At 41.4% G+C, this 20,754-nt stretch overlaps 3 protein-coding genes across 3 annotated transcripts in view; all 3 read right to left on the bottom strand.

The window, feature by feature from the left end:
* Positions 1-19,571, bottom strand: part of LOC306972261 (CD209 antigen-like protein C) — a gene marked incomplete at its 3' end in the record, with an annotated part of 43,739 nt that extends 24,168 nt beyond the window's left edge. The window contains exon 1 of the mRNA XM_079568808.1: positions 19,475-19,571. Coding sequence (XP_079424934.1) covers positions 19,475-19,547 — 73 coding nt within the window. The 5' untranslated portion in view covers positions 19,548-19,571. The remainder of the gene's footprint in view (positions 1-19,474) is intronic.
* The window catches only part of znf622 (zinc finger protein 622), a 368,360-nt gene that overhangs the window by 304,512 nt on the left and 43,094 nt on the right, over positions 1-20,754 (bottom strand). The gene's annotated exons all lie outside the window — the stretch shown is intronic.
* Positions 2,982-14,008, bottom strand: LOC306972819 (CD209 antigen-like protein C; the record flags this gene model as incomplete). The annotated part of the gene is made up of 7 exons (XM_079569526.1): positions 13,937-14,008; positions 13,790-13,858; positions 13,166-13,308; positions 13,000-13,100; positions 12,831-12,937; positions 4,433-4,500; positions 2,982-3,116 (listed from the first exon to the last, which is right to left on the bottom strand). The coding sequence occupies exons 2-7, from the start codon at positions 13,854-13,856 to the stop codon at positions 2,982-2,984; spliced, it is 621 nt and encodes a 206-aa protein (XP_079425652.1). The 5' UTR covers positions 13,857-13,858; positions 13,937-14,008.

The following is a 20,754-nucleotide window of genomic DNA, read 5'->3' as shown; positions in this document are numbered from 1 at the left end:
TCATCTGTCTTGTGGGAGCCGCTAGCATAACCACCACTAGTTAGCATAACGCTAGCTTAGCGAGTTAGGCAAAAACAGTCAACCTAAGCTGATAGTTTGCCGTCAAGCTAACCTAGCTTTGGTTAGAGCAGTGACTTCATGGCCAAACAGTGGTTGTTGACAACAAAGCTTCAGTTAACGTGAATATTTTGAGGCGTTTGGTCGTTTTCAGTCATTTCAAATTAACTATAGCCAATAGCGAACGTTAGCTGATCGCGGCCAATGCCAATAGCAGCAGCAGATTCCGGTGGTTTGAGACCCCAAAGCTAAAACAGCTAAGACTAAAAATACATGAATGAACATGCAATTAACTAACCCGACCAAGCTTTCAACTTACCTTCTGAACAAGAGTTTGACGTGCTGGGCAGAGCTGTTCATTCGGTTCACCAGGAGAGATGAAGAAAAAGCAACCGTTTCTGTCTGGGAAAAAGTTTGAATTGCACCAAAAGCCCGGCGTGGTGTTTCGGCCAATCAGAGTGGCGTTTACTGGTTGGGTCATGATGATGTATTGCTTCAGCCAATCAGAGCGGCGTTTACTGATTGAACCCATAAATAGGAAATATAATCATTTTTGTAGGTTATAATTTCACCAAATTTAAAATAAATAAACATACATAAATACCTAAATTAGTAAAAATAATATAAAGATAATAAATGATAATAATAAAAGATAATAAATGTTTAATCACAGATCATCACAATAAATATAAATTGATGACAACAATGTTGATATTTGTCATGAATAATAATACAAAAGTATTATATTCATAACGCCATTTTCCTGCACCTGTGTTAGACGTCCCCATGACGTCCAAAAAAGTCACATAGTCTGACGTTCAAATGTTGAACTGCATATTGACGTCCAAATGGGGTCATAATTGGACGTCCAAATAGTGGACCTAATTTGCACGTCATTTAGACGTCCAGAATTGGTCTTGGACCGACGGACGCAATATAGACATGATCTGCACGTGATCTGCACGTCCATAAGACACGTCCATAAGACACGTCCATAAGACACGTCCATAAGACACGTCCATAAGACACGTCCATAAGACACGTCAGCTCCAGCTGGAAAAGCTTTATAATCCACAAACACAGACGCCTGTCTTCACCTGCCCCGCGCCCATCGCCGCTTGCTTTACGTGTCTAAGGTTGTAAATAAGCCTTAACTTATCTGTGGTGTAGCTGCTGTAGCCACGCGCTGTTGTTTTGGTGCGAGGCAGCGTAGGAGATGCATTCAGGGACAGCGGGAAAGGCACACTTCTTACTGTCCCTTTTTTTCCCCACAAACGCGGGGAAAATCGTGACAAATATATAACAGTGGGGTTCTCCAGCGGGGGGGGGCAATAGGGGTGGCAGGGACTGTCTCCCAAACATCAGGAGGAACGACCGCAGGAGGAGGAAAAGCACCTGAGGAGCGGTGGCGGCAGGTGCTGTCCAGTGCCTGGAGCGCGGACTGGGCGACTCTGTGTGACTTTTCTTTTGCTACTGCAGGTACGAACATCCCTACTTTTCGGCGTAGCTTGTGTTTCCATCAATTTTGTGCATGAAAACAGTGATCTGCTCTACGAATGCTGTACGAATGCCCTCACGCTGAATTAAGAAGCGGGTATACCGGCTTTGAGCGACGAAAAACAATAAAATATATTTATTCTAACATGTCAAGATCACAATAATCTTCCAATTTAGAACTAAAATATTAAAGAACTAACACAAATAAAATACACTTCAATTAAATACTTAGGGTTTTTTTTATTAGTAATTTATTTTCACAAGCCACTCAGAGCCGCAGTATAAGGATGAAAGAGCCGCATGCGGCTCCGGAGCCGCGGGTTGCCGACCCCTGCACTAGACGATCACAAAAATAGCATAATCGAGAACAAATTATTAAGGATGCCCTCCCGCTCGTCCATCCAAAGCGCAAAAAGTCCGTCCTGTGCGGTTTGTGTGAGGCGTCTGATCAGCTGAAATACCAGCGCAGCGTGACAGAACTGTAAATAATATCATACTAATATTTTTTACCACTCTGGAGATAACGCCGCTGTTAAGTGCTCACCTTGTGATGAAAGGAGAACAGCTGTTTTAGAAGCCTCGACATCCTTTGCCCAGACACTGGTTTTGTTAGGAGCAGATCTCAACGGAGCTCAAACAAACTCTTATTATTTCATGCTGCTGAGATGATTGTTTCTATGCCGCATTAGCGCTGTGTGATGATGTCATCAGGCCGCGCGGCTCTGTTGGACAGGTGTGAGGGCTGGCCAGCAGGGGGCAGGTCTATCTTATAGAATTAGTTTTAATTGTCCAAAGACAATGTAGTCCATAGTTGTTTTTTAAAATAATAAAAATGAATAAATAAAATTTAAAAAAAATTTAAGGCAACAAATAATCATTTGAATAATCGTGATTTCACGTATTACTAAAATAATCGTGATTATTTTTTCTATGATCGAGCAGCCCTATGGGGAGGAGTGAGCAGAAGCTATCTATTATTTTACAGTCTATGTATGATGACAACGCAGCAGCTGTGATGCCTTTCCCGAGCCAAGAACACAAGAGCGCACCGGATTGCAAATGTGTTTTAAACTGGATTTTAATGTGACATGAGGCTGGACAGAAGGTACTGCACACTCCAAACCCACACATAATGAAATAATATCTGGGAGAGGGAGAGAGGAGGAGCGGCGAGCTTTTGCGTGTTGAAGACAGGTAGTAAAACTATTCCACTGTCACCAAAGCACACGCAAAGAATCAAGAATTGCGCAGCAGCGGTGACTCCAGAAGTGAACACATGTGAGCGACTGATTTGCATTCCAAGCGACCAAATAGAAGCGGTAGCATGATTCGTCCAGTTAGGTGTGTGCGCACCTTTCAGAGGATTCACGCCAAACTTTCCTTCACTCAGCTTGTTCTACTTCAGAGGATTCACGCCAAACTTTCCTTCACTCAGCTTGTTCTACTTCCTTTGCGAGCCCCCCTCGGGCAGGAGCACGTGGAGGCGGGGTTTTAGATGCAATAGGAGTCTCTGCAGGGGTTAAAGTGGACCGGTCCGGTCCAGCGTTCTGGCACCTTAGGTACTGGGGAAGAGAAAAAAAAGAAAGAAAAACATCGCGTCTGCACAGGCAATCACCAACACACAAAGAAGAAGAGCGTATGGGGATCATTGTTTATTTTCTGAAGCTTGCGCTGGACAGAAGTTCACTCTTCAACAACATTTATCATGAAATCATCAACTCCATAAACCAAGTCTACTCTTCACAAGCTTTAGCACGCTTTTTGTTTCACATCAGTCGGCCTGATATTTTCGGTTTCGAGATCAATTTGGATGTAATCTTGTCATTTATAACTTGATGGAACTTACTTAACAATCTTAAAATGTGCGTTCTGTTAATGAAGTTCCTCTCGCGACTGCAAAACAAATAAACTTCTCAAAACCAACCAAATGATCCCACTGTAGATTGAAGATGAAATGGTAAAACTCACCACAGTTAGAGAGGATTGGAGTGAAAATAAAACCCTCTGGCTTAGGAATGTTTTATATTTTCTCTAACTGGAAAAAATACGTATGACGCTCAATGGCTTTTCTGACAGATTCACTCAGACATGGAATCCCTTGTTTCATTTGCTTAAACAAATGAACTTAACTTTTGTACCGGATTAACTTCTTTTTTTATTTTATTCTCTCCTATATTGCCGGTTTTGTGTTTCAAAGTGGGGGCGCTGCACATTTTTCTTTAAATCTCTTTTCTGGTGTATGTTTTGGACATGCTTTTAGTTAGCTGGTTGGTTGGTGTGCTTTCGTTTTGTTCTGTGTGTGATCTAAGGAGATTGTATCAGTATTCTTTTTTCCTTGTACTTAATCTTATTTGTTTGAAAACTCTGTGCAATCTCTGTAAAACTCCAAATAAACAAAGTTTAAAAAACAAAAAACAAAAACAAAAACAGTATTAGATAGATTTACATGAGAGGCACTAATTGCAGCTCTTTGACCCTTCTTCTTATTGTATGTTATATTGTTCAAAACACAGATTATAATGGAAGTTGCATCAGTTTTAGGCGAAATTTTATAAATCAAATACTTTCATACCTGGATACACATATCAAGTAAAGTGTGTACTGAAACCACAAAAGTTTGGGAACCACTGCTTAATTGTAAAAAGGTTATAATGATGACTTACATGTACGTACTGGTGCCTCAGCTCTTTCACTCTATCAGAGTGCTTCTCAAATGGCACCCTGTAAATTTGCTTCATTGTTATGTAATGCTTCTTCAATATCTGCTCTATTGTGGAGATGTTTATAGAGTTGACGTTTTGGAATATGGCATTGTCTTGTAGGATTGCAGCCTGGATCTGTCTCAGTGTGATGCCATTATTTGCCATCACCATGTTACAGATCTCTTGTTCTTGTTGTTCATTGAGACGTTTTCCTCTGCCACCCCTGCGAGGTTGTCGTCCAATCCTAGACATTATATTATATTATATTATATTATATTATATTATATTATATTATATTATATTATATTATATTATATTATATTATATATTTATTGCTGTATGCACAGAGTGCTGTCCTATACAACATATAATTCCATCATTGACTGGCTACATGGCCTCCGCCATTATGAGGCCATGGTTGATGACCCGAATTTCATCTGGGACAGCATGGTGTCTTCGTGCTCCTCTGCCTCTTCCTCCTATTCCACCACCTTCTAAAGGCATGTGGACTGCACAACACACACAAACACCTCCCAACTGAACCAGTAGATGGCAGTGAGAGCCAGTACACACCAATGACGGCTCACACAGTTCTGCCACATTCTGCTACAGCTGCACTCTTCAGACACATGTACCAATCTGATTTGTGAATCAGTGAGATTCTGTTTGGACGGTCCGTGTCAACTGATTGTGATAACATTGATAGCCCTATTTTGGAGACCATATATTTTCAAGGCCAACAGAGCCACTGATAACCGGTGTTCACAAATCCATTCAGTGTTTTCAGACGAGCAGGAGCCATGGCTGCAAATGTGAACCTAGAAATAACTGACGATTGCAAAGGGTAGAACAAAAAACGGATTTGATCAAATAAGAAAAAACAAGATCCACAAAGGCTGCTGCAATTGCTCACCATGTTTATTGGAACCACAGTCACGTTTCTTTCTTTCTTTTAATGTTTTTTGAATGTTTGATCTGGACAAAAGGAGAAAAGTGACACCTCACGTCGTATTTTCCACGGGGAAACTGGGAGATAGTTTTGAGCAATATTGTGATGTTTCTGTGTTTTTTAGCTGATGAAGCGATGCATTTAGCTACAGTATTTAGCTTCTCAATTTGGATATCGTAAGATAAGAGCTGTTCCCAATGAGTGCGTGGATCCTGGCCGGTCACACAATCACTGTACATCAGTCCTGTTATTTTTTTTTATTTTTTCAATCACCATCAAGTGAGTTCCAAATATAATTTAGTTCATTTTTGTGTGTTTTATGACGTTTTGTAGCGCCAGAGATTTCCCTGAAATAACTACACCATCGAGGCACATGCCGGTTTCCCACTTATTGATTCACATGTTTGGTATCCATGTGTAGCATGAAAGGCAACTGCCGAGACGACGTTGTAATACAAATATGGTCATTTCCTTTGTAGGTGACAGCAGCGGCTGAATAAGAGAATATACTCGAGCATCTGCAGACGTTGTAAAACTTTAGAGCCGGTTTTCCCAAAATTACGTTTTTATTCGCCTCAACAATGCAACAACTTTAGTAGCTCCTACAGACGCCACACTTTTCACAGGCTGATTTATTGAGCGTTGAACCACGAAAAACAAAAAAAGCAAATTTTGACTTTTTTACAGATTATTACAGATTACAGATCTGCAGATTTTTTTTCATTTAAAAAAACTAAACAAGATCCAAAAAAAAAACATTATTTTCAACAAAATGAAACAATTGTTGCAGAAAATCATGGAAATTTAGGATGTTTATGGAATACAGTTACACTCTGACCCTGTGCTTGCACTTGGAGAACTCCCAGTACTATCTTACTAACAAGCAGAAAACAGTTGTCTCAGTGCTATCTAGAAAACTGACCTTACTAAATTGGAATTTAAAAAAGACCCACCAACCTATATTAATTTGTTACATGATGTAATGAAGCACGTTCAATTGAAAAAATCTAATTTGCCCTCAAAGGGGTTGTAGTTGATTTTCATTTGATTTGAGACCCGTTTCTGGAGTACTTCAGCCAGTTCAAACAGGCAAATGTGAGAATGTGGAGTGAAACAATGGCCCATGGGTTTTGTTTGAGTGGCATTCCATGGTACATCTGGTGTAGAATTGTATAGTATTCCCAGTGTTTAGTTCTTTAGCCTGGTGTATTAGCCTCCGTCCTGGTGAGGTCTGTCAGCCTGGTGTTTTAGCCTCCGTCCTGGTGAGGTCTGTCAGCCTGGTGTTTTAGCCTCCGTCCTGGTGAGGTCTGTCAGCCTGGTGTTTTAGCCTCCGTCCTGGTGAGGTCTGTCAGCCTGGTGTGCAGCGAGGTTTGCGTTAAAGTGCAACTAAACGGGCGTGGCAGAGCCTTTCCCCACCCACAAAAAGAAGTCAAAAATTGCTGAGAAAGGGGTGGTCTCGGAGGCTTTGGGGGAGATGAGGGGGGTGAGTGTGTGGGCGGGGTCTGCTCTGTTGACAGTCTCAGACCAAGCCCCTAGATCTGACAGGACTGACAGACGGCTGTTACCGGTGTCACGACTGTGCGCAAAGTTTATTTTTTCGTAGGAGAGTTGGTGCACTCTCATGACTTGTGATTGCTTGATGTAGCAACTAGTGATGCGCGGGTCAGGGTTTTTTTCAACCCGCGGTCCCGCATTTGGAGCAGGTTCTAACCCGACCCGCCCCGCACCCGCAACCATTAAATATTACGCGTTACAAATATGATCCGTATGAACAGTACCAGCGTGTCATCGCGCGCGCTCTCGCTTTCTCTCTCCCTCCGAAGAGCGCTGGCAAGAGGGAGAGAGAGGAAGAGAGCAGAGGTCGACCTAACGCGAAGTCACACACAGTCGCACATACGGTGAAAAATAGGAGATATGAGCTCCACAAAAGCGTTCTCTGGATAACAAGCTGCAAAACGCTGCTTGTTTTATGAAAATCCGACGTATATTTACGCCAAAAACCTGCTGTAAAGACGACGGTGGAACTCGCAACCCGCGCATCACTACCATCGACAATGGATCACTACTAGCAACAGTCCTACGAAAAGAAAAAAAAACATCGCTGCCGCTAGACGACTCGCTCGCTGTCAGTGACTGCGAACAGAGAGAGAGCATCGCACAGTAGCTTTTCTAAGGGATTTATTCCTCTACGCCACCTCAGCCGAAGTGTGAGCATCGCAGGGGCGCCATCTACTGGTTTGACTCATGAGCTCAGGCGGTGTGTGCGCAACGCGTGTCCTGGTTGCTACGTGACGGAGGCGGAGGCGTGTGTGGGCGGGGCCACAGAGGCACAGAGGCAGAACCACGGGCAGAACTGATGACGTTTTGTGGACGCCGTGGACACACTCTCCTCCAACCGCAAAATATCAAATGTAGTTGCTGCGTGAAACCAGTAGGGGGCACTAACCCTGCGGTTTTAGACACTAAAGTGAGATTTTGAACAAGTTTGCACCAAATGTCAACATATTGACTGGGACATGTAGCTAACTCTATTCAACAACCATTTAGACCGTTTATCAGCAAAAAAAAGTGGATTTGGTGTTTAGTTACTCTTTAAGTGTCGGAGAAAGGTAGTAAAACTAAATGTATTCCACTGTCACCAAAGCACAAGCAAAGAATCAGGAAACAATTTCATTCACATCTTAGTGCTTTGCAGCAACAGCGAAGAGGTTTTTTTTTTTCAGAATCGCATAGAAGTAGCACCTGATGTGAACACATGTGAGCGACTGATTGCAAGCATTTCAATTGACCAAATAGAAGTAGTGTGATTCGTCCAGTTAGGTGTGTACGCACCTTTACAGAGGAGTCACACTAAACTTCCCTTCGCTCAGCTTGTTCTACTTCCTTGGCCAGCCCCCCTTTGTGCAGGAACATTTGAGCCAGTTACACACAGCAGTCTGTCAGATCATGTTGTGTTTGGAAGTCGCAGCCGTGAATGACTCTGTATTTGCATGAAGTCAGATTGATTTCAACTCATGTGAATGCCGGCGCCGCTCCGGTCGCCAGTATCACACTGCTCTCTTTTGTATTTCCAAGAGTCTCCTTCTGGTCGCAGGCCTGCGTTGGGAATGGATGCAAACTGGTCGCTCGTTTCGCTCCCGTCGCTGTAGGTGTGAATGTTCTGTCATTCTCATGGAGCCGTCTGAATCCAAGTCCAAATAAGGAGCTGCAAACATTTTCAATCAGCCCCACCTGGTTCTGTAGGTGGAGCTGATTGGATGGAGGGTATGGAGATGGTTCAGTTGCTCTAGAAATCCCAAACTGCACTGGCACTTGTAGAATCTGGAGTTTTGGATTGTCAGATTTCTCAAGTGAACATAAAGGCATCAGATCTGATTATTGGGATATCTGATTACTCCTGTTGTCTGATTTATTTGACCATGTAAACCTAGCAAACCACCGACATTTTTAGCTTTTTTCTTAACCGCAGTTTGGGCCCTGCCCAACTGTATGAGAATCACCACCAGATGGTTATGCACTGTTTCTCTGTTTATTCTGGTTTTCTTTATTGAAAGCCAGTACACTGCGTTCCAAATTATTATGCAAATGACATTTTTCTAAGATTTTCTAAATTGTCAACTCAAATGAGAGTCAGCATAATTTTCAAGTCTTTAACTGGTAGAGGATCATTTAAATGTGGTGGAAAAAATTTCCTAGTGATAACAGTATTTTTTTCAAATATAAATATAGTAAAAAAACTCAAATTATTATGCAACTCATCATTTCAATACATTTTAAAGCTTGTAATTAACTGAAAATGGTCATTTGTTGAATTTGCAGCATTAGGAGGTCATATTTACTGAAATCAAAAGCTATTTCAATCAAAAACATATTAACAGGTCAAGTTCTATTTTACCATAGAAGCACTTGTGTGATAGCAGCTTCAAAATTCTTAAATCCATTAAACTTTTGAGTTTTTGGACAGTTTCTGCTTGGATTTGTTTGCAGGATGTCAGAATAGCCTCCCAGAGCTGCTGTTTGGATGAAAACTGCCTCCCACCTTCATAGAAGTTTTTTTTGTTGAGGCTCCAAAGGTTCTCAATAGGGTTGAAGTCAGGGGAGGATGGGGTCCACATCATGAGTTTCTCTCCTTTTATGCTCATGGCAGCCAGTGATGCAGAGGTATTCTTTACAGCAGGACAAGGTGCGTTGTCATGCATGAAGAGGATTGTGTTAGGGAAAGCACGACTCTTCTTTTTGTAGCATAGAAGACAGTTAGTCAGAAACTCCACATATTTTTCAACAGTAATTTTCACACCTTCAGGGAGCCTAAAAGGGCCTAAAGGGGCCGACCAGCTCTCTCCTCATGATTCTGGCCCAAAACATGACTCTGCCCCCTCCTAACTGACGTCACAGCCTTGTTGGGACATTGTGGCCATTCACCAACCATTCACTACTCCATTGATTTGACCATCGAGGGTTACACGGTGCTCATTAGTGAACAAGACTGTTCGGGAGACTCCAGAGGCACCAGCAGCTTCAAATACCTGTATGCTGCTTTGTAGCATCTGTTCTCTTAATCTGATGTGTTTGTCTGGCAGAAACCGTCCATATTGTGCCATTATCTGCACAAACCGGAGTGTGCTCTGAATCATCCACAAATCTCTTATCAGTACGATGATTATGCTTAATCTTTCATGAAATATCGAAGGTTTTCATATATAGACCAAGGCATTCAACTATTTCATGCTTTTCATCAGCAGAAAGACCCTTTTTCTTTCCCATATTGCTTGAAAATGATGATCTGCGTAATAAAGTGGAACACCCTTTTTTAGTAGTTTTTCTCTTAACTGGGCTTAACCTGAAAACTAATTATCCCAGGTCTCTGAGATTAATGTCAGTGATTCATAGAGCCCCAAGACACGATACCATCCATGAGTTTCATTATTATTGTTTTTTTGTTTGACACAAAAATCCAATTTGCATAACAATTTGGAACGCAGTGTATTTAGTGTATTGTGCACTCTGAACCTGTACAGCACGTTGGGGCAGTGATCACTGTTTAGTAAATGTGCTTTATAAATAAACCTGACTTTGACTAGGGCTTTATGAGCTCAACCAACATGTCCACCTTCTGGGCCCTGCCCCACTGTTTGAGAACCACGTCTCAGTCCGCTCCTGTTTACAAGGACACTTCCCACCTCATCATTATAAATTCTGTAGCTACAAGTGGATTAACAGCCTCAAAGGCTCAGTGTCCACCCTCTAGTCCCTAACCCACAGTTTGAGAAACAATGCTTCAAAACTGAATCCTGCCTGTGTCTGACTGGTTAATTTTATCTTTATGATAAGATTTAACCATTAAGATTTTGCCAGACAGGAACACATTAAGGTTAAGGTTCTTTGTTTGTCATTATACAACAACTGTACAATAAAAAAGTGTCCTCTGCATTTGACCCATCTCTCGACGCCACTGGGACGACCCATAAGGAGCAGTGACAGTACCGCACTTGGGGACCCATCTCCAGCTGTGGAGCCAGGCTGATAGTCAGAATCACCTGGCTGGAGGACTTATTATACGTGTTTTTAGTAGGGGAAGCCTACGCAGACACGGGATGAACATGCAAACTCCACAGAAAGGATCCGCGACCTTCTAGCTGTGAAGCACAAGGGCTAACCACTGCGCTACCGTGCCGTGGGCAGTTACTAAAAGCAACCAGTCAAGGTTAGTCACATCAGTTGCTAAAAGTAACCAGTCCAGGTTAGTCACATCAGTTGCTAAAAGTAACCAGTCCAGGTTAGTCACATCAGAGCCTCAGGAATCAACTCTGTTTTGAGTCAGTCACATTACTGAATGTGACACTGAGGTTATGTGTGGTAAAGTTTATGGCAGAGTGAGAGTCGATATCAGCCTCGGTCTGTCGCCATAACAACGTGCTGATTAGCGAACGAAACAAGACAGTGATTTGACTGAGATCCGGGGCCTGCTATTTTAACCCCTTCCTCTAAATTGCACTGTGTCTCTTTCTCCTCCCTGGGCCTATATAATATAAGGCGTGGTCTTATGTAACCAGGTGCTGCTTAATTGGGGACAATTCTTCTTGACCGTGTCACATGTGGATATGGATATTGGATGATTGAACTATATAAATAAATATATAGAAGTGGAACACGTGTCTGGGAACCTTTCATTTTAGCAGCCACAGTGTCAGTATGCGTGGTGTATACTGCCATTACAACATTCTCTGTAGCTACGTAAGGCTGATTTGTTCTAAATTGCTCTTAAAGGGGCTATATCATGCTATTTTAGCCATTCCAAAGTTAAGTATAGGCATTTATATGATATATTGTACCTCTACCATTATGGACCACTCATTTTTGTGATAAATATAAATGTTTTCTGGAGGTATTTTTCAAACCCGGAAGACACAACGCTTCGATTCAGTTAGCCCCGCCCCCTCTCTCCGCACATACAACTTTACCGCAATATAAATAAACAGCAATAAGTGAAGTTACTTCACGATGCAGTTATACGGAGTTGACATCTGCAACACCGCTTCATAAATGGCTAACACACATGCTAATATGCTAACACACAAGCTAACACGCGTTTGGATTGACTCACCCTCTGCTCCATCGCTGTTTACATTATGGGACTCGCGTTGGTTATAAAAGTTAATCCACTTTGATTCTGGCGAAGGTTCCCCAAACATCCATCAGTGACAGTCACAGAAAAACAATATTTTGGTTGATAGTCGCTGTTTCCCGGAGAAAAAAACAGCTGAGTGGCCTCTTCCTGAAAAGGGTTGAATATAAACTCCTCGTCCTCGTAGCCAAACGCGCTTCTTTTTCTCCGTCCGTGACATTATCGTTAGTTAAGAATAAAAAACAGGTGTCCAGAGTAGGCAACGAGCTCCATCTTCACAGCTGCAGCGCAAACATGACTGATCTGTTCAGACGCGATGTGTTTGTTTTGGCCACAGCTGACCTGGAAGCACTTCGGGCACATCCTTTTTTTTTTTTTTTCTTTTTTTTTTTTTTTTTTTTTTAACATTTTTTACTCTTTGTTTCTCTCTTACGACAGAAATAATGAAAAAGCTGTTTTACAAATTAAAATCAGGCCGTAAGCATAGAATTAAGACATTACATTACAGACGTCGAGCATTTCCGTTCCGCTGTTACGACACAACTGAACACTCAGCCGTTCACCAGGAGAGGGAGGAGCAGCTGCTCAGAGAGCAGGATTCAGGAGGATTGCGGAGAGCTGCGTGAATGAAGCCACAAACCACTCTGGGGGTGTTTTTGATAAGGAAATAGCATAACAACATGGCTAAAAGCTCCAAAAAGTCGATTTTGCATGATATAGGACCTTTAAATGGTATTGTGGATTGTTATTACATAACACACCAAGTTATTACATTTGACTGAAAATAAAAATGTGTGGAGCATTTTGTAAGAAGTGTCTCAAAGCGTAATTATTATTATAACATCATGCATTGGGGATGTTTATCACAAAATGAAGGGACTTTTTTTTAACGTTTTGGACTTTAATTCCATTATGCAGCGTTATTCCATAATGCAATGTTATTACATAATGCAGCTTAGCAGGGTCTGAAAATGTATTTATTTTTCACAGATGCAGTAACCTTTCTTAGAGCAACTGTAGTCATTCCAGTTGTCCCGCCTGACATCAAAGTACACTGTACCGCAATGTTCAGATCCCTTGTTGTTCGGCTCGCCGGGATACCAAAAGCTGAAAGGAAAACAGTTGTTGAGAAATGGATTTGTTGAGTGTAAGTGAATATTTCTGGAAACCTTGTGTTAACCAATGATCCGTCCACCCATCTCCAAACGCCCTCCTGCTCCAAGTCACTCAGTCCAATCCATCTGTTCCAATGGAACATACGAGCAAATTCCTGAGTAAGAGAGAAGCTGTTAAACCATATGTCCAGTTGTTGCATGTGGGTCCATGTCTGCAGACCTGCTCCTGAACGCTGTTGATGATTATGAGGTCCGCTCCTTTCTCCTGACAGAACTTCCTGCTCTCGTTCCAGCTCTGCTCTGTGGTGGAGCCCAGATACCAACTACCTTCAAAATACTGCCAGCCCTCAGTGGTGAAGTTCTCTGAAAGTACAGATGATTGCTTTATTAATAAATTATATTTGAGTTAAAGTGAATAAATAAAGCGTCTAAATAAATAAAGCATATGTTACAGGTTTGAGTTTCTAAAGGTGTTTAGTTGTAATGATGTAGCCAATGAATAAAAAACGGTTAAAAAGATTAAAATAAAGTTTAATGTAAGTAAAAGCCGACATACTAAAATACGCTTGAAAGGTGCATGTTAGTCAGCTGGGTCTCCAGGTCTGGCCGGCTCCGGGAGGCTCTGACGGACAGTTTGCAGGTGTCCTCCTTGGGACACGTAAGCCCGGAGAGCCTGCCACTAAGATTACTGCTGATTTAAGCATCGACTTCAAACCCGAAATCATGATCAAAACCACTATTGTAACAGACACATATATTTTTCTCGAACCATTAAAAGAATGATCCCGTGACCCTCCAGTTGAGAACTGCTGTATATTTAATTTAGGAGCAAACTTTGACTCACCCACGTCCTGCAGTTTCTGCTTCAGTGCGTCTCTTTCCTGAAGAATTTGTTGTTTTTTGATCTCCATCGCTGAAAGAAAGTCAATGCTTTTGTTATTTGTTTTTTATGCTGTTATTTCTACTTGACTCTTACTGTTTTGAAACTCACAGATGCGGAGGTAAAGGTTGAGAGCTTGTATAACACAAAACAGGCCGAATCCGATGAAGATCAGAGGAATCCATTTCCCTTTAAAAGATATAACTATAAATGATTAAGACACCGTACCTATGGCAGTCGCATTATACAAAACTCTTACTTGACTGAGCATCAGTGTGCTCCTCTTTTGTGTGGCGGAAGGTCCTTCTTTTCCTGGCCTGAGGCTCCTCCATCGGTCATTCACTGCAGCCACACAGTCCAGGTCTAAGCTGAGTCGTAGGAGTGTAGTTTACATGTCTCGCTTTATCTCATGGAAACTTTCAGCAAAGGAAATGTATTTTAAAAAAACACATCTCTATCTATTTCACACGATCTCATGTAAATACATACAGGAAGTGAAGTTACCAGCAGAAATAACTGACAATTGCAAAAGGTAGAAGTAAGGTTTGATTTTCACTTGATTGATTTCATTCAAACGTGACATTAAACACAACAAAACTTCAGTGCAGTTTGAATGTAAAGGAGCCGAGGGAAGAGCGATCTGATGATGTCTTTCCCTTTGTTTACTCACTTTACAATCACTGTGCATCAGTTCTGTTATTTTGTCTTCCAATTTGCAATCACCATCAAGTGAGTTCCAGATATAATTTAGTGGATTTTTTCTGTGTTTTATGACGTTTTGTAGCGCCAGATTTCCCTGAAATAACTACACCATCGAGGCACAGGCCCACTTATTGATTCACAAATATCAACATGTAATCCAAATATGGTCATTTCCTTTGTGGGAGACAGCAGCGGCTGAATAAGAGAGAATATACTCATCTGCAGACGTTACAAAAATGAGGTTTTTATTCCACTCTTGCAACAACTTCTCCACTTTAGTAGCTCCCACAGACTCCACACTTTTCACAGGCTGATTTATTGAGCCATGAAAAACAAAGCGAAATTTACACTTTTTTCACAAGATCCAAAAAAAAAAAACATTGTTGGGGAAAATCTACCATTTAATGTTTTCAAAGTGCCTGCTTTAAAGGGATATTTCAGGATTTTTGACATAGGGCCTCATTTCCTAGTTATCCAGAGTGTTGCTGATATCTGGAGATATTTTTTTTGTAATTCAAGCAGTTCTTTTATTTGAAGAGTTACGTGGCGCTAGGCTAATGCAAGGCTAGCGCATTTCTATGGTATCAGCTAGCCTGCATTAAAAACAGTGTGACCCGCCCCACAGTGCACATGAGGCAAATCACTTATAACACCAGACCAACCGTATAAATGTCTGTGTCCATAGAGTAATTTTAACAATTTTGCATTTAAAATAACTTATATTTGAGCAGCATCAGCTTCATGGTTGTATAAGCTACGCAGTGGCGGAGTGATCTGCTAGAAAATAGTACCTCAAAATGCGATCATTCATGTGATGCAAGGTCAGTAATATTCCAAAAATTATTCTACTGACACAGACATTTATATGGGCCGCACAGAGAAACAGTGCAGTGTTGACTTGTTGGTGCAAATGAACTTTGGACATTTTACACAAATCAATCTACTAAACATCAGATTTGAGTGGTAAACGTTTTCCCTCGTTCTTCGCTTAACGGGCTTCGCGCTCGACTGGAAGTGTCTGTACAACGGAAGTGCAGAGACAAAGCAAAAAGAGGCAAAAGTGGGCGGGGCGGTATAAGGTGAATAGCTGTTCCCTTGGAGGGCGGGGGCAATAACAGAAGATATGGAAATACGCACAGACAATAACACGCCCCTACTGCGCCAGATTCTCTGATAAAACAACACGATTTCACCCTCAAAATGTATTATTAAATACACCAATCCTGTTATCTAAAACACTGAGAGGCTGCAGCAGTCAGATGCAACTAAACCTCAGTCGCAGGAAATCAAACATGTTTTATTTTTAAGCCCCATTTTGGACGCACAGGAGAAACATGAGCGATGTCACCGTCCCCAAAGCGAACAAACAGAAAGCAGCGGCCAATGACAGAGTGAAGTAAAGACAGAAAAACACCGCAGCGCCTTCCTTTTCATTTCTCTGTCAAAACAGCGGCACAAACAAGTAATTTCATGGCCACAGCCCACACGAAACATCACAACTTTGACCACCAAAAGTTCACAAGAACCACCTTTTCCAGCTATGTTTTAACCGCAAACGGCGGCACTTATGAGTTTGAGACAAACTGTTCAGCTACTTTTCTCCGTTAGCTTCTGTCCGCTGTCTCCTCGATCTCAGGCCCGAGCTCCGTCTGCTTTTCTTATTTAATCCAAAGAAATACGTCTCGCATCTTCATGTCGCCGACGTTTATCTCCATTTTGACAGAACTATAGCCAAGTTGAAGTAGCAGTAGCTGAACAATGAAGTAGTTGAAGTAGGGCTGAACAATTAATTGCATTTGCAATTTTATCGCGAAATTACACAACACGATTTCGAAAATACGGCAGCAACATCCGCTCTTTTTGCTTTTGTTTGTAATGCAGCCACCGCGAAGGACTATTGCTTTCTTCTCCGTTAGCATTGCATTAAAGAAAAAAGAGTTGTTTGTGGCTAAGTTTAGGCTTATGTTTGGGAATGTTGAGGATGGAGAACTTATCTCTAAAGCATAATGACGGTTCAGGACAATAAACTATCCGCCGAGGCGATGTGCCATGTATCTTTATGTACCTTTACATCTGCTGCATATGCGCTCCCGTAGGTAGTACAGACGCTAGGAGATATAAACACTAAACTGCAGTGTGAAAAGTGTTGGAAACTAGTACGATCCGAGGCAGGAGTCTGTGTCCTGTCTCATTTTGCTGAGAAAATGTGCTGTGCAGTGCTGAAATGTCACTAAATGGCTGCGAGTCAAAGAGAAAGTAAAAGTGGCACCTCATGTCGCCGTCTCCTTGTGTCAATGTTCTTCTCTTTTTTCATATTATTCAAAGTTACATCCCAAAACCAAAATGCTGCTCTTAATTCCACTGTGTTTTGGCTGTGTGCTCCATCCGGCCTCTCCGTATCCATCCATAACACACATCTGAAGCTGGAACTATAAGCAGCTCAGAAAGGGATTTGATTGGCCAAAATAATGAATAAGAAATAGTTTATTTTGGTTTTATTGGGAGTTTGATTTCCCTCAAAAATGTCTGACTGGTTAAAGCAGACGTTTGTTCTTACTTTTCCTGCACTTAAATATGGGTGATGTTACTGCCTGGATCAGTGAGTTAGATTATTTTTTTAATATCTATGCTGTATCTATCATTTATTTTTTTCATTTATTTATAGACTATTCCATACGTTCACAAACAGAGGCCCATATTTTTTGATCTGGTGTCAGTTTTTGCAGCCGGAGGTGAAATGAAGCCGTGGAGAGGAGACAGACGCGCTGTGTATAAAACATCAGCTGTTTGTCAGAATCGTGTCGTGTGTTCGCTCTTGCGATTCTCAGTCGTTATGTGTGAACCCCCAGACGGTCTATCATCGCACTGAATCCAGTCGTGTAGTCTGGACCCGCCACTCTTTATAAAATCATTTAAGACTAGAAAAGTCATGTAGTGAGTGCTGATGTTTAGTGAGTTGTCGACCTTGTAGTTTCCCCCAGACAAAAAAACTCCAAATGTGCAACAATGACATGCACAAGTCGCCTAATATTCAAACAGTTAAAGTGTTGATGACATTCTCTGTAGCTCCTTAGGGCTGGTTTGTTATAAATTGCTCTTAAATGGTATTGTGGATTGTTGTTACATAACGCACCATGTTATTACATTTTACTGAGAATAAAAATGTGTCAAGAGCATTTTGTAATAAGTGTCTCAAAAGGTAATAACTTCAATCAAATCAATCAATCAAACTTTATTTATAAAGTGCTTTTCATACCGAAAGGTATCACAAAATGCTTTACAGATTACAACATTTAAAACAATACGCCTGGCACAACCTCCCATATATATATTTTATATATTAGGATTATAAATAGATTTGTCAGTTAAAAGCTAATTATAAGTAGATTAGCTAATAGCTAATTATAAATAGATTAGTCAGTTAAAAGCTAAGCTAAAAAGGTGGGTCTAGAGCCTGCTCTTAAAAACATGAAGTTCTCTGCAGCCCTGAGCTCCTCCTGCATACTTATTGCATTGGGGACGTTCATTACAAAATGAAGGGCCAATTTTATTGCACTGGACTTTAATTACATAATGCAGCGTTACTACATAACATGATGATGTTACATAATGCAGTATTATTACATAATGCGACTTAACAGCTGTTGAAAACTTCAGGGGCTTTTTTATTTTTCACAGATGCTGTAACATTTCATGGCGCATCTTTTGACATTCCAGTTGTCCAGCATGTCATGATATGTCATTTTACCACAATGTTCAGTAGATCCATAGTTGTTCGGCTCGCCAGTACGCCAAAAGCTGAAAGGAAAACAGTAATTGAGAAATGGATTTGTTGAGCGTGAGTGTTTATTTATAGAACCTTGTGTTAAGCAATGATCCGTCCACCCATCTCCAAACGCCCTCCTGCTCCAAGTCACTCAGTCCAATCCATCTTTCTCCACAGAAAATACGAGCAAATTTCTGAGAAACAGAGAAGCTGTTAAACCATATTTCCAGTTGTTGCATGTGGGTCCATGTCTGCAGACCTGCTCCTGAACGCTGTTGATGATTATGAGGTCAGCTCCTTTCTCCTGACAGAACTTCCTGCTCTCGTTCCAGCTCTGCTCTGTGGTGGAGCCCAGATACCAACTACCTTCAAAATACAGCCAGCCCTCAGAGGTGAGATTCTCTGAAAACACAGACGATTACTTTATTAAAAATGTATATTTGAGTTAAAGTGAATAAAGTATACTTGCAAATGTAATGTACAACATGATGAAACTCAGCATTGTGTTGTTTTTACATAAATGCAGTATTTGGGGGTTATACAATCATCTTTCTTTGTGCTGTAATCTGTGGTTCTCAACTGGTATGGCATTGAGACCCACAATCCCCCTGCAATGACAAGCCATGGCTCAAATACGACTTAGACTTGTCAAATATGAAGTCAAATATTGTCTTTTGTTTTATGAGCATTAAATGACCCAGAAAAGCTGAAATGGTCATCAAAATAGCCCGATCATTTTAACAGAATTATCTTCTTTTCCTGTATAAATATTCCTTAATGGTTTGTGTGAACGGCTCACAACCCAACTTCATCAAAAACACTACTCTAGCAGAGTGAGGTAGTTTGTTATATACTGTATATATTTTTTTCTAAAACCATTAAACTTTGACTCACCCCTGTCCTGCAGTTTTTGCTCCAGTGCGTCTCTTTCTTGAAGAATTTGTTGGTTTTTGGTCTCCATTGCTGAAAGAAAGTCAATGCTTCTGTTTATTTTCACTGTTACTTCTATGACTCTTACCGTTTTAAAACTCACCAATGCGGAGGTAAAGGTTGAGAGCTTGTATAACACAAAACAGGCCAAATCCGATGAAGATCAGAGGGATCAATTTCCCTTTAAAAGATATAACTACAAATGATTAAGACGCTGTACCTAGAGCAGCGGCATTATACAATTCTCTTACTTGAGCGTGTGCCAGTGTGCTCCTCTTTTGTGCGGTGGATGGGTCTTCTTCTCCTGACCTGAGGCTCCTCCATCCTTCACTCCCTGAAGCCCCACAGTCCAGCACTGAGCTGAGCTGTAAGAGTCTAGTAGATTACATGTCACGCAGCCTGATCACAATCTGCGGCGCTTTATCTCATGGAAACTTTTAGCAAAGGAAATGTTTTTTGCTTTTTTTTTAAACACACACAACTTTATCTATTTCACACAATCGCATGCAAATACTGTATACAGAAGTAAAGTCACCGGCTGAAATAAATGACGATAATAATAATGCATTCGCCATATATAGAGGAGGAGGTGGGGGATACTATGGAAGACTATAGGCACCTTAATTCAATTGTCTATTCATTTGTCAAATGAATAGACAATTGAATTAAGGTGCCTATAGTCTTCCATAGGACACAGCTCTACCAGGTTACACATAACCCCTCCCTAACCACGCCCCCATTGTTCTGCATTTGCCTTAACACGGTTCCACCCCCCAGTCAATGGCCGGTCGTCCTTCCTGTCCCCAAGACCAACACCTGCCCTGGTGTACTGTGAATTTCCTATGTTTTTCTATATGTTGATGTTTCTATATATGTGTTTTGCCTTAACTTTCACCTGATAGTAATCTCGTGTATCTTCCTTTGTAAGGCGCATTGAGTTGCCTTGTGTACGAAATGTGCGGTATAAATAAACATGCCTTGCTTTGCCTTGCCGGTTTTGGTTGGTGCCTATCAGAAAGAGCTAAGATCGGGCCCAAAAAATCAAGCCCGACCCAAGCCCGAAACAAACCTGATATAAATAATGATTTATTTATTGGCCGGTCAGAGCCTCTGCACAGTGCACAGTACACGCGCACATACCTGGGCAGGTGGAGAAGTGTGCGCGGTGTGGGGCAGGTTACGTACAGCAGCACAGGCCGTCAGCGTACCTCCTCTTTCCTCTTCTCCTCCTCCTCGTTCATAAACATCACGCTGCATTTGCAAAATCCTACTTTTTACACAAACAGGAACCAAACTGCTGATTTATCCACTGTAAGTTAAACGCTGTCCTGAGAGAAAGAGTGAATAGCGATGTTCTCTGTGCAGCGTTGGTATCAAAGCGATTGCCTGGCCTTACCTCTGCAACGTGCTTTCTTCATGGCTTGCTTATAAGTGAGTAGGCATTTTTTACAAGATCTAAGGCTGCGTCTGACACTAGAGCTGTGCAATTAATCGAAATTCGATTACAATTTTGATTATGACACTAAACGAT

Source organism: Gobius niger (assembly GCF_951799975.1).
Source record: "Gobius niger genome assembly, chromosome: 13".
Lineage (NCBI taxonomy): Eukaryota > Metazoa > Chordata > Actinopteri > Gobiiformes > Gobiidae > Gobius > Gobius niger.
The sequence above is the reverse complement of the archived record's forward strand: the minus strand, read 5'-3'. Positions and strand labels throughout refer to the sequence as shown.